The sequence below is a fragment of the Camarhynchus parvulus genome, chromosome Z (assembly GCF_901933205.1).
Source record: "Camarhynchus parvulus chromosome Z, STF_HiC, whole genome shotgun sequence".
Taxonomy (NCBI): domain Eukaryota; kingdom Metazoa; phylum Chordata; class Aves; order Passeriformes; family Thraupidae; genus Camarhynchus; species Camarhynchus parvulus.
Genome location: NC_044601.1, coordinates 47,604,849 through 47,619,362, shown reverse-complemented (window position 1 = coordinate 47,619,362; position 14,514 = coordinate 47,604,849). Strand labels below are relative to the sequence as shown.

General features: G+C 44.0%; 1 protein-coding gene across 1 annotated transcript in view; it reads right to left on the bottom strand.

Moving 5' to 3' along the window:
• Positions 1-3,273, bottom strand: part of JMY (junction mediating and regulatory protein, p53 cofactor) — a 65,490-nt gene extending 62,217 nt beyond the window's left edge. Inside the window, exon 1 of the mRNA XM_030968008.1 lies at positions 2,107-3,273. Within this exon, the coding sequence (XP_030823868.1) occupies positions 2,107-2,946 (840 nt within the window). The 5' untranslated portion in view covers positions 2,947-3,273. The remainder of the gene's footprint in view (positions 1-2,106) is intronic.
• Positions 3,274-14,514: the final 11,241 nt, after the last annotated feature.

Below are 14,514 nucleotides of genomic sequence, written 5' to 3'. Positions count from 1 at the left end.
AATTCTTGTAAGAATTTGAAAAATTGTTTAAAATTCCTTGGATCCAACACTCCTGCTATCAGCTGACACAATTCCAGCACAGATGGAAGAGTAAAATGCGAGATAACCTACTGAATGCGTGTTTTTTCTTTAAAGTACAAAAATCTTTACTTCAGAAATACCAAGCAGTGCCCACCATCCACTGCTTCATTTGCTTAGAATTGCAATGACAAAGAGCATCAGTATTTGCTTAAAGAAAGATATTTCCTGTAGACCAAGTAAACTCCTAATAGGTAAGGAAAAGAGAAACCTGAGAGCTAAGAGGGAAAGAGCAGGTCATTCCACTGGTTTCTTTTCTTAAACATGAACTACCCTTAATTAAAGAAGGATCGACTTACACAACTGACAGAAGTACAGCTGCATTGACTTTAGGTACACTACCAGACTGGTTATCATGGGAAAGGAGGATTGTACAGTAGTCAAACACATACAAAGGCTCTGCCTTTTTACCTGCACCAAGTTCAGAACATTAATGCATAACAAAATTATGTAGCTTAGAGAACCAATTTATTTTTGCCACTAGTACTGGCAAAATAGAAATTGAGATTCCCCAAGAAACAAGTAGCTCTTGCTCAGTAATTCTTAACTAGTATTTCCTCAAAAACACCACATCCCTCGAGTTAGGTATCCAGCTTCCAAATTCCACGTGTTTAACATGAACTTCTCTTATCCTGCACAGCTCCTTATAAAAACTGCTGAATTGAAGACTAAATCTAATTTAAGCATACACTCCCAAGCATTCATGCAGTTTAAAAAAACAGTGAAAGACGATGTTTTCATAGTCTGTGGACTAAAACCACTGCTAAATTTTATCAAACTGATTTTTCTATGCTGAATTTTATCAAAAAATTACCATCTGTACACCATATAGCAAGATTCACTCCTTTAAATAGACATGAAAAAAATCAAAATTATATACCCTAACAACAGTTTGGAACTAAACTACCTGGCAATGCTATACTTGGATGTTCTTACCATGATTACATCATGGATACTACAATTTTCTCATACTCTGTAACTCCAGTCACAAAGGAAAAGCTTGGCATGAATTCTATGGACTCAAAACTATGCCATCAGAGAGCAAGAGGATATACTCACACTCCATCAAGGAAAAAATAATCACCACTACACATTTTGCAAAAGAATACTGGCAGGATATACGTAGGTGGCTGAAGCAGCCAAACTAGACCTATATCCACAACAGAATTAAGAAGATGTTGGTAAAAATAAAACACAGTGTAACCTGACTCATACTCATAGTCACACCTTGATAGATCCGGGTATGTTCTGGACCAAGGCCACAGAACGCACAAAAACGAGTGTAAAATTCTCATTTTATACCTGTGAAATCTGGGTCCTCATACAACACAGTCCATGAAGACTGATAAAGTAAAAATTCTCATACACTGATGCTAGAAGTTAGTTAGATGGGCATCCTCAACTACTCTGCCTAGAACAGTATATGGTTTAAGAAAGACACCCAAGTCTTGACAGACAATATCAACACCAACACAGCAAATACCCACTAGGACCAAACAGCTTGCTTTTTTCTTTAAATTCCAACTCTAGGAACTTCTCAGCTGAACAGAAGTTGTACTTACTCCTTACTCCACTGGAGAACATAATCTTGCTATATAAATACCAGATTCAGCACCACTGTATGAACCTGGAATTTTCTGGTCTTAAATGCCTAAAATGTACTATCAAAATAAACACCACATGTTGCTGCTCTCATTTAACAGAAAAAAATTCAGTCCCAAACACATCCTGGTGCAAGGCAACGCAAGAACAAAGATATGGGAGCAAGACCTTGCCAAATCCATCGGATATTTATTTACGAACATCTACATTTGATTGCACAGAAAAAAGTACTGAGCCACACACACTCCGATGAGCAGGGAAATCTGCACCTCCTTAAAACCTGACCCTAGGGACGTTGGAAAGGTTAAGCCCCATTTTTCTCACTAAGGAATAGGACAACAAGAACAAAAACTACTAAAAAAGATGGCACAGATAAACTAAATGCGACACTAAAGTGGGAGCATCTGGACCACGCAGTAGCCTCACCTCCTGAATGCGCCTACGGGCCCTCTGGAGCACCTCCTCGTACCCCTTCTGTCGCAGCTCACTCAGACTCTCGTAATACTCTTCGGGGTCGTCGGTCTCGGTGAAGAGAACCTGCGAAAGGATCTTCCAGCCACAGGTATCCAAGCTGTGAACCAAGTAAACTTGCAGCTTGTAGCAGAGAGCGTCCATCTCCTGCTCGGATAGTTCCGGTGCTCCGAAAAGCACCGTCCACATGCCCGAGGGCTCCTCGGGGAAGGCAGGCAGGAAGGGCTCCAGCTCCGAGTTCACCGAGCACAGCTGCAGGTGCACGGCCCGCAAGTCTTGGAAGGAGAACAGGCCGGCCCAGCTGCACTCCTCCCCCGCCGGCTCCGCGTCGGGAGCGCTCAACTCGCTCGCCCGAGGCGGCGAGGGCGGCAGCGACAGCGCGGCGGCCACGTCCTCCTTCCCCAGCTCCAGCACTTCGATCTCCTCGGCGGCACCTGCCGCCTCCGGGCCGCGCTGCGGCCTCCGCGCCGGGCTGCCCTTGGGGCGCAGCGGGCTCCTGGGCAGCGCCTCGGCCCGGGCATGGGCACAGCCCCGGGGCGGCCCCGGGTCCCTGCGCAGCGCGGGGCCGCCAGCCTTGGGGACGGCCCCGGCCTCGGGGCCGCCGCGGCGCAGCTCACGAGAGCCGCTGCGCTGGCGCTGCGCCGTGCGGTTGTGGCAGGTGATGGCGAACTTGCCCTCGATCTCGTTCCAGGCCACGATGAAGGCGAACTTGTGCTTCTCCCGCTCCTGGAAGGCGTGCGGCCTGACGGCCACCCAGTCGGCCTCCAGCGTCTCCTCCAGGGCGAAGGCGGACATGGCGCTGCGCGACTCCGCACACGGGCACACGCCGCCCGCCCTCCGCGCTCCCGTCCCGTCAGCTGCTCCGCAGCCCCGCACCGCCTTACCGCCCACCACCAGCCATCTTAGCGGCCGGGGTACAAGGGGGAGGGTGCGCTGCTTCCCCACCGGAGCGACGAGGGAGGAAGGGCGGACGGGAATCGCCTCCTCCGTTCCCCGCGCGGGTCCCGCCGGTCACCAACGCGGACAATGCGCGGCGCCCCCGCGCAAGCACTGCGCGCGCGTCACGTGGGGCGGGATCTGTTTACAAGCGGCGGCGCTGCGGCAACTCCGCGCCGGCCCCGCCCCCCGCGCGGCCTGCGGCAGCCCCGCCCCCCGCAACGCCTTCCCCCATTGGCGGAGAGGGGTGGGCGGAGCCTCGCGCCCCGGCCGCGCCGCGGAGCCGCCACGCTCGCTCTACCTCGGTGGGCGTGGCAGGGAGGCGCCCCGCCCCTTCGCTCGGAGCCCCAACGCGGCCGCTCGGGCGGCCTCGCGCTGCGCCGTGCGGAGGGGCCGCTAGGGGGCGGTGCGGCGGGGGCTGTGAGGGGACGGTGCGGCGGGGGCGGAGAGAGGGAGGCGGCGCCGGGCGGGAATGGTTCGGTGGCTGTTGTGTCCCTTATTTCTGACTGGTGATTGAAGCAAAATACTTAAAAGATCAGCTGTCGGGAGCGCCTAGCGGCACGCCGTGCAACAAGAGCTTGTACTCCTGTTTAGGCTGCAATACAGTGCAGCTTCTGTGCCGAGTCCTGGCGAAAAGGGCATGTTCTGAAATAGCTGTCTTGAGGCAGTTACATACTTTATAACTGAAGGAAACTACACTGAGACCTGGCCTTTTGTGCTCACAGCTTGGGAATTTTCAGTGTCTGCAGTGCTTTCCCAGGTTGCCAGTTTTATTGCAAAACACGTAGGTTTCAGTGTGATTGGACAGACAATTCTCGCAAGCTTGTCTTGAAAGGAATGATTCTGAGCGCAAGGGAAGCTCTTTCCTGGTGCCCTTTAGGATATCCCATTTATCCTTATGTACAAGTGAACAAAAATACTTCTTACTAAAACAAACTGAAAATATTTACATCAAAAATAAGATGCAAAAATAAGAGGTGGACAATATGCATTGGCCCATATGGTAGGTGACCTTTGACCTTTGCTGGATGCCACTTTATCAGTCCCCATTTTCAGTTTTTTTCTCCCCTGAAAAAAGGACAAAAGGTAGGATGGAAAACAACCAGTAGGTTCAAATAAGGTAGTTTACTGAAGCAAAAGCAAAAGGTTGCATGCAAGCTAAGGAAAAAACCAGATTTCATTCTCTACTTACCAGCAACGACTGATGTCTGGGCATTTCCTGGGAAGCAGCACTTCAGCACATTTAACTGTTGCATCTTCTGTGTTCCATTACATCAGAACAACACCAGATTACCCAATCCCATAATATGCTAGCAGTATTAATTATTAGTATTAAACAGCTCACTGTAGGGATGAACAAGGACTGCAGGAGCATGCATAATAAAACCATCCACATCAATCATGGTCAGAGAAAGGGAGATGTATTCCCTCATCATCCCCAGAAGATAGCTCCCCCAGCATGGCAAAGCCATCAATGTAAGGGCGAAGGACAGAGTCATTGTTTGTGTGAATGTGTTCCTAAACTTCACAAAATAAAGAGATAAGCAGCTCACAAACTTAGTGTTCTGAAGGGGAGCTTGCTACATAACAACCACTATAATGATAGCATGCATGATATAAAACTGCCATTGTCTTGCCTCATATCGGAAGCCAAAAAGAACTGTGGTGGCTTGACCTTGGCTGGATGCCAGGTAGCCACCAACTACTTTATCACTCCCCCTCCTCATCTGGACAGGGGAGAGAGAATAAGATGGAAGACAATTTATGGGTTGAGAGCACTTTACTTAAGCAAATGCAAAAGAGTCTATGCACACAATTCAAGGAAAAATACCAAGATTTTATTCACTATGTCACATCAGCAAGTGATGTCAGGCCACTTCCTGGGAAGCAGAACTTCAGCACAAGTAGCCATTGCTCTGTAAGGCAAACATAAATAACAAATGTCTCCTCCTTCTTCCTCCTTTTTTTAGCTTTTACATTTTTTATGCTTTATGATATCCTATGGTATTAAATACCCCTTTGTTCTGTTCAGGTCAGCTGGCCTATTTGTGTCCCTTCCAAAATCTTGCTTACCCCCAGGGAGCAGAATGTTGGGAAGACAGTGTTGGTGCTGTGCCAGTGCTGTACAGCAGAAGCCAAACACTGGTGTGTTATCAACACTTCTGTAGCTACCAGTGCAAAGCACAGCACTGTGAGGGCTGCTGTAGGGAAAATTAACTTCATCTCAGCTGGACCAAATACAGCCCATCGGTGATATTGTTGTCCTGCTCCAAATATAGAGGAAAGACTGAGGAAATAAAAAAAATTTCATTAGTATTTGCCAGGAAAGCCAGAATGAGTCACAACCTTTTTCTAAAGTTATGGTATTGACTATCATCCTGTCCCTGGAGGCCAAAGTATTTGAGAAGGGCCTCTGGCAGTTCAGACATTCTCTGGGCATTAACCAAGCAATGTCGTGCGTGCAGGAGAATGGAGGTTATGTCTCTGAAAGTCCTAGGTGTTAGAAAAAGGGAGGGAACTATGGCTCAGCATGCCAAAGATGTACTATCTCTTTTCTTAAGGTTAAGGGTGACATATTCTGTACATCTTGGATTGCAGCATTCTTTCCTATTACTGTAAATGCAGGCATCAGATCAAAGCACCTGTGAAATGGTGTGAAAAATATTTGATTATAACCCATCCAGAAGTGGCCAATCAAGCAAGCAAAGAATATATTGATGGAGAAAACACAGTATCTTTCTGTTAAGTATAAAGGGTGGTGGTGGAGTCTCCCACTGTGGAGACATTTGAAACTCACCTGGATGTGTTGCTTGACACCTGCTGTAGGTGGGCGATTTGGCCTAGATGATCTCTAGGAGTCTCTTCCAACCCTCACTCTTCTGTGATTATGTTATTCTGTTACAAAAATTTTTATGAGAGGAATGTAATCAGCAGGCTAGCTTTGTCTTTTAAACGTGTTAAAGAAAAAACAGTGAAGATGCTGCAATATATATATCTCCCTACATGTCCAGGCTTAAAAAAAATTAACATGGATCGAATATGTTTCATCAGACAAAGGATCAGACTTTGTCTGTTTTGGGTGCACTGGTGTGGAGGCTGAGGTCTTCTGACTGTTCTCAGACTGCAGAGGGGCAAACTGGTATGATTTAAAGCAAGAACTAGGTAAATGTAACATTTAGGAGCTGGCTGAAAACTAGTCTGGAATGACTTGGCTACAATCGAGTTTCCGATAGGCCTCTTTTCAGGCACAGAAAAGCCATACCATCAGCTTTCAATAGCTGTCATACTTTGCTAAAATTGTACCCCTACAGAAAGGAACCAACAAGGAAATAACTTTTTAAAATTACATTATCAATAAGCATTGAGTAGCCTTCATAGTAGCTTCTGTATTGGGGAACATCCGTAACTCTTAATTCATAAAAATACAGACAAGTCTTTTCAGATGTTAGATGAATTTTTTTCAGATGTTCAGATGAATTTTTTTAAGGGTGGTTAAAGGAAAGACATCACTGATTGTTCCTGAATAAACCAGCAAAAAATTAAAATCGCATTTTAAAAGACCTAGATTGCCTACAGTTTGTGGTGGGGTTTACTGGACCATTCATCACTAAAAAAAAGTGGGTTAGGTAGCACTCAATCCACCTGAGTTGTTGATTCATACATCTTAAAAAGATGGTAAGTTTGCAGCAACTGAAAGAACTACAGACAAGTGTCTCTGAAAAAAACCCAAAACTTTCTGGAGAGAAGAGAACTGCTGCTGCTGCCGTGCTGCTGCTGAGAGCGTGACACTGCAGCACAAGGAGATCCTGCCACTATCATGGAAACTGCATGCCTAAGAGGTGTGGTTACCTTACCAAGAGGGCTGTTGGAAGTAGCAACAAACTGGCTTATTATGTTAATAGAGCCGAAGCTTTTTGAGGGTGCGCTAGTTTTGCACAGCCTGGTTTTTGGTAGCAGGGGAGCCACAGAGGTGCCTTCTGTGAGAAGCTGCCAGAAACTTCCACCATGTCTGGCAGAACCAATCCCTGGTGATTCTGAGGATGGGCATGCTGCTGGCTAAGCCTGGACTAGTTAGAGATGTTGGTAATGCCTCTGTGATAACATATCTAAGAAGAAAATGAAACAAAGTGAGCACAGTTTTTCCTTGCCAGAGAAGAGAAGGAGGTGAGAATATGTGAAGGAAACAACATGGAGACTCCAAGGTCAGTGCAGAAGGAGGGGAGGAGCTGCTCCAGGCACTGGAGCTGAGATTCCTCTGCAGGCCATGGTGCAGACCATGGTGAAGCAGCTGTGCCCCTGCAGCCCATGGGGATCCATGGGGGATGCAGAGATTCACCAGCTGCCCATGCTGGAGCAGGTGGATGCCTGGAGGAGGCTGTGGTCCAATGGGAGACCCTATGGAGAGAGGGGGCCCTGCTTCCAGGCTGGAGCAGCCTGGCCTTGGAGGACTGCACCCCGTGGAAGAGTGACCATGCTGCAGCAGTTCTGGGAGGACTGTCTGTCCGTGTGAGGGACTCAGGTTACAGCAGTCTGGGAGGAGCCACGTTCGAGAAGTTCACAGAAAACTGTCCTGTGGGAGGGACCCCACAGTCTCACAGGGGAAGGGGTCCTTTCCCTGAGCGGCAGAAGAAAACCTCGGGTGATGAACTGACCAAAATCCCCATGCCCTGTCTCCCTGTGCTGTTAGTGGGAAGGAGGGAGGGGTTGGGGGGAAAGGTGCTCTTTAAGGGCTTATTTTACTTCTCATTGTAATCTGATTTTGTTAGCAATAAGCTCACTCTGTACCTCTAAGCTGAGCCTGTTTTGCCCTTGAAGTGTTTTCTCCTGGTCCTTATCTCAATTCACGAACACTTCGTTAAATTTTTCTCTCTCCTCTGCCCAGCTGTGGCAGGGGAGGGTGAGCAGGCAGCTCTCATGGGTGCCTGGTGTTCAGCCAGTGCCAAACCATGAGAAGGCCACAAGAGTCCTGTTGCTAGTGAGCTGAAATGTAAAGTTAGGAATTCAATTGATGTCCTATTTCTTTGTAAGAATTGGGTCAAGTGCCAGAACTTTTAAGGTAGGGAGTACTTTGAGTCATTGCTGTCCCTGGGCAGTGATATTTAATAAAATCTTGAACGAGTGATACCACAACTAGTAGATTTGCAAATTTCCAGGAGTTTTCTGCTTTTTCTCCTTAGCAGTATCATTTCCCTGAGCCCCTATTTGCTGGTTCTATCAATGTGATCTCACTTCAGGCTAGTGTTGGGAGAACAGGGAAATCGTAGAATCCAAATCTGGCAGAAAAGGTGACCTGCCTAGCCAGATCCATACATAATGAATGCAAAACCTGAACAGGCAATGGATGAAATCCTATGGAACTGCACATATATGTTTACTGGCACATGTGTGAGGTAGATTAGTAATTGCCGGGTGTAAAAGCTTTGATTAACCTGAACCCTTGCAAAGTGATCTCATCTGATGCTGCTTAAATTGTCTTTTGCATACTGATGTTGTGAACAGGAATAGAAATATTCCTGTATGTGTTTATACAAGCATTCCAGCACATCGTCTGTGATTCCTGCAGCATGCTGCAGGCTGAGCTGAAATTATACCCATCTGGATCTGAATCCTTGACCACATTAGATAAAGTAGCTTTACTACAAAATTTTCATGAGAAACAAGTCCTCATCTGGGAAGCCTGGTTTAAGGTTTGATCAATTCCAAACACATGCTATAGAAAAGTGATTTCTACCTGAATACAAGATTATAGAGTCTCCGTTAACTAATTAACTCAGTTAATGCATTTTCTTTTGGCAATTGAGATGAAAGGGGGAGGTAATTCAGTAGTATGCTTCAAAGAACTGTAGCATCAGGACTATGTTTAGGTGTCCTGAAATTGCTATTAAGTATTGTGCTTAACATAGCTATGCTGGACAAGCCATTTTAGTAGTTTTCTGTTGATAGTGTGATTCAAATTTTAATGTGGGCAAGCCAAATAGCAACATCTATTTGTTGTTGGTTGGAGTCCTTTTTTTATTCTGGCGAAAGTTTTAATGGTGTTTCTGTGATTCTGTTTGTGTGAAGTGAGACAAGAAACTAGCTGCATACAAGCACTGATGGCTTTGTGATGTCTTAGTAGCAATGAAACACTCACCCAAAAGCATACTTTCTAGCTGTATCTGCACTTGAGATTCTGGAAGTGCCCATCCCTAACAGCTTTGATTGAAAACATTTCAGGTAGTTTCCAAGGATAAGGTTTTGCATGGTACAGCAGTACCGGTATAGCTACAGTGCATGTGATAGCCCATCCATTTTATGGAGCACAACTGTATACTTCAGGTATTTATGCTGGCTCTAAACTGAAGAACTTTCTGCAACCAAGTATTATTGCAGTTGTAGAACATGTGGTTTTATAACTGTATGGTAAGCTTTACAAATGTGTGATGAACTGAACATGTAATGTAATCTCTTGCTTACTGCTGAGAGGGCACAGTAGTTTAAGTATAAATAATTTCCTTTCCTTTAAAATAATGGTTCATGAAAGTTAATCTTCTCCCTTCTCGTCAAACAAGTAAATACACTGGCAAGGTCAGTTTGTCTGTTCAAATAAAAGGCAGAATTAATTTAATATAATGTTGATTATACTCAAGAATCCCTCTTTGTAAATCAGATGATGCAAATCCCAAAGTTAATAACTTAAAGGTGCCATTTAACTAGTTTTTACTCTAAGTAGTAAGAATTTTACTAAATTGCATTAAAGATGTCAGTAGTCTTTGTGGTAGATAGAAAATATTTTTCACCAAGAGAGAAAATTGGAACATCCCTTTCTTGGAAGCTGGATGGTTTGGGAGTGGTGTTTCTTGCAGCTCTTTTAGTGGTTTACAAAGCAATTTGTCAACTTGTTTGTTTAGCAGAAACACTATTCTTACATTGTCTATGCAAGTACATGGTGGTACAGAAAACTATCCTGATGACAGAAAGAACAATTTGGAACTTTGATAAATACAAAATTTTCTTTGAAAAATTTTCTTTTATCTTAGGTATAAAAATGAAAGAAATATTTCTGGCATTAAAAAATACTTTTTGTCATGCTTAATATCTTACTATTTTAAAAAATAGTTTTATAAAAACGTTTTTCAAAAGTCTTTTTTTCTTCGAGGACAAGAGTGAAAAACTGCAGTCATAAGTAATTCCTGAGGAATCTTAAAATATTTCTCTATCAAGAAGATGCCTGCTTGGCTCTGAATACAGTGTATTGATCTCTGCAGCAGTATCAAGACTGTAGTGGAGTGTTGAAAGAGATTACTCAAGGAAAGAGGAAGCAATATGTTTAGCCACATCCACAATTCAACTCAATCAGGAACATTTAGAACTAAGAGGGGTAGCCACAAACCACAGAACAACCACCAAGTTACAGCAGATAAAATACCTACACAAATATTAAAAATGGAAATTATAGCTCCTATGGCAATTAATACAGTCTGCCTTCTGGTTAATCAGTGGAACGAATGACAAGAGAATAGTCCAGATATTTTGAAGGTGTCATCTCTATCCCTGATACACTGATAGATCAATCTCTCTGTCTGCAAGATCATACCAGGCCTGTGCTAAAATTATTTGAAGGTATGGAAAATTATTTATATGAAGAATTCTGGACTGTCATTTGGATTAAAAGTGTACATTCAAGACCACTTAGCTTTTGGCATCTGTATTGAGTTTATATGGGGTTTGGTAGTGGGGCCGCAGGGGTTGGCCTCAGTGAGAAGCTTCCTGTGTCTGATGGAGCAAGTGCCAGGTGGCTCTGTGATAGACCTGCCCATGCCCAAAGCTAAGCCCATCAGAGACAGTGGCAGCATCTCTGGGATAATGTATTCAAGAAGGGGGATGAAACTATGCAATAGCACCAGCAGCCTAAGAGAGGAGTGAGAGGATGAGAGAGAAAAAGTTCTGCAGATGCCAAGGTCAGTGAAGAAGAGGGGACAGGAGGTGCTCCAGGCACTGAAGAGGTTCCCCTTCAGCCTGTAGTGAAGACTATGGTGAAACATCTGTGCCCCTGTATCCCATGGAGATCCATGGTGGATCAGGGATCCACCTGCCTCCTGTGACAGATCCCAAGCTGGAGCAGGTGAATGCCCAAAAGCGGCAGCAACCCCCACTGGAAGCCCACAGTGGAGCAGGTTCTGGCTGAACCTATGGACCCATAGACAGAGGAGCCCACACTAGATCAGGTTTGCTGGCAGGAATTATGTCCCCGTGGAGAGCCTGGGCTGGAGCCATGGAGAGCCCAGTGATTCCTGAAGTACTGCACGCAGTGGGAGGGAACCACACTGGGGCAGTTCAAGACTGGCAGTTCGTAGGAATGATTAATGTTAGTGAAATTAATGAAGGGCTGTTTCCCATGGGAGGGACCCCCACACGGGTGTAGAGGAGGAGTGTGAGGAGGAAGAAGTGGCTAAGCAATCTGTGTTGAACTGACTGCAGATCCATTCCCTGTTCACCTGTGCTGCTTAAGGGAAAGAAGTAGAAAAAGTCAGAGTGAAATTGAGCCCAGTAATGAGGGAGAGGTGAGGGCAAGGTGTCTTTAGTTTGGTCCTTATTTCTTATTCCCTCTTATCATCTGATTGGCAATAAATTAAAATAACATCCTGAAGTTGTGTCTGTTTTATCTATGATAGTAATGGGTGAGTGATCTTTCCCTGTCTACACCTTGACCCACAAGTCTTTCATCATATTTTCTTCCCCTCCATCAAGGTGAGGAGGGACAGTGATAAAGCAGCTGTGGTGGCCACCTGACAGCTAAAATCAACCCACTGCAACCTCTTATCTTTCTCATGTGTAATCCTTGGCATATCCCAGAAATGTTTAAGCTGTTTTTTCTGTAGTGTGAGGGAGGAAAACTGAGCACTGCTGAGTCACTTGTATTTCCAGTACATTTCCAGGCAATCTGACCTATGCAAGATTCTGCAGGGTTTATGTCATGGCATATATGTTGGCTGAGATGAGCCTAACAGACACATTGTAAGCACAGCCAATGCTGTCCTTGGGTCACAGTTTGGATTGTAAAATTTCTATATAGGCCAAGTATATCTTGAGTAAGGGACCTGAATGGCTCAATTACATGATTATGGGGTAAGTGTTACATTTCTAGCCAATACTCAAGAGGTCTCAGCTCAAACCTGGTAAATTTAATGTATTAATATGACAAAAATCTGCAGTGATCCAAGAAAGCATCAGGATTTGTTTGCATTTTTTGTGACTTGAAAGAGGACTTACCAGACAAGGAATTTGATGTCAATCAAGGCAATACCTTCAGGAAATGACAGGGAATTTGTCTTTTCCTGTTCCATTAATCTTTATTGCTTTCTTTATTTTGTTTACAATACTAAAAGTATCGATTATAAATTGTGATTTATATTTATAAGCACACTGTATTTTTTTTCCCCAAGACATTATGATGTGTTCTGCCCAACTTTCATACAGGTCAGGGAAAACCATGAATAATTAGCAATGTCTATTCTTTGTTCTCCCTCTCAGGGATGTCCATTGCCTTTTAATTCACTTGCTAGCCTCACCACAGAAATGACAGTCTCTCTCTCTGTATGTAATGTCCCTGCTATTTCAGCTTTACTCTTCTAAATATCCAACATCGGTCTGTTAAAGCTGCCTTGTATAAGTCTGTGCAGGGATCAGTCACAGCTCTGACTCTGGTATAGACATACTTAAATGTTCCTTTGACAAGGAACATCTTAAAAAATTTGCATTTGGTTACGAAAAGAGCAACTGAGGACGCTAAAACAGAGGCAGAGTTGGGACAGAAGCTAAAACAGAAAGTAAACACCAATCCTGACAGACTTTAGAACATAAAAAATAACTAGACTTCTATGATACTCACTAAACACAGCTATTTTCCTAGGAATTTGGAAATTCTGTTGTCTGGTAAAACACAAGTCAGAGTAAAGTTTAAGCCTCACCAGCTTTTCAGCAGAAATAGCTACTGGTAGCAGTAATAGTTTGGCACATATGTGTTCCAGCATTTTGGGACCCAGTGAGATTAGAGACAGTTCAAGACAAAGGACAACCTGCTGGACAAAGGAATACACAAGTGAGAAACTCTTGCAACAAAATTTTCCAGATTACTGGGGAAACACTCTACACAACAGCACAAACTTGTGTTCTGGAGGGAAAGGTCACAGTAATGCTGCTGATGTTCAGTCAAGACTTCCTCCCGAGTGTTCATAAGAGCATGTCAAGACAAGACACCTACATCTAGGAGATCTAAGGTGTTCTCCTCTATGCAGCAGTAGAAGGCTTGACAATTAACTGACTTTCCAAAGAAGTTCTCATCCTGATTAAACTTTTCTGGAGAAGTATTGGATAGCATCAGCTGCAGTCTATAGAGATAGCTACACCCACAGCTGCTACATACTTGAGTCTGATCCAGTTACACAGTACGGAAGAAACAGATGGTATCTTCATCCGGTTCCATCTTCAGATAAATTGCCATGTGATCCCACTGCCTGCACTGAGGAAAGCAGAACAGTCCTGTAAAAAACAAGTACAGATCTTCTGCTGAGGGGCCTTCATGCTTCCCAACAGATGTATAAAATCCCTCCTCAGATTCAGATGATCAGATTTTGAAGAGTAATAAAGTCTGAGAGAGATCATATAGAGCTATGATTTGTGATTTAAATGCAAGTGTTGAAGAAGGGAGAGGAGTCTTGATCAGAAGTTTGAAAAATGTTCAGCATTTGTAGAGGGTGGTTGTTTCCTTGAGTCTTCATTACTTTCATGTAATTGCTGGTGAATACATGATCTGAAAGAAAATCAGCCTTGCAAATGAGAAGAAGAAGCTTTCATTTTTAGAAATAAATATTTTTCCCTTCAAGCAGTATCTCAAACTCTGCACAAAAATTCACCTTCTGATTGTGGGCCCTTCAGAATAGAAACAATGTCCATATAATTAATTACTTTTTGAAGTAAATGAAACATGGTGTTTTAAGCTGAAATTAGAAGATTACCTACATTAGATGTTATGCTACTGTTCTGTAGCCCATTTAATAAGTCATACTATTTTCAGTTCTTACATTTATGCCTCAGGCAAACAATTTAGTTCCATGAGCAATAGAATATGCAAAGCTATTTTCTTACAGATTTGTGTTCTGTATCCTCAATTCAATGTCCTAGCTCACCCAGTGCTCACCAGGGTGCCATCCCATCTGGGTAAGCATAGGTATGTGCTATGACTCACCTAGAGCTATGTTAATATAAGTACATGTGTCTTAGTTGCTCATTCAGCTGATACAAAGCATAAGCTCTGCATATAAATACGTAAGTTAATAGATTTTTTTTTGACTTAGAAAAATGCATTTACCCATTGACATGTCATCAGTGGAAGTCAGATGACATCTTGAGGTCTAATCCAATACAAATAATTTTGTGATTCAAATT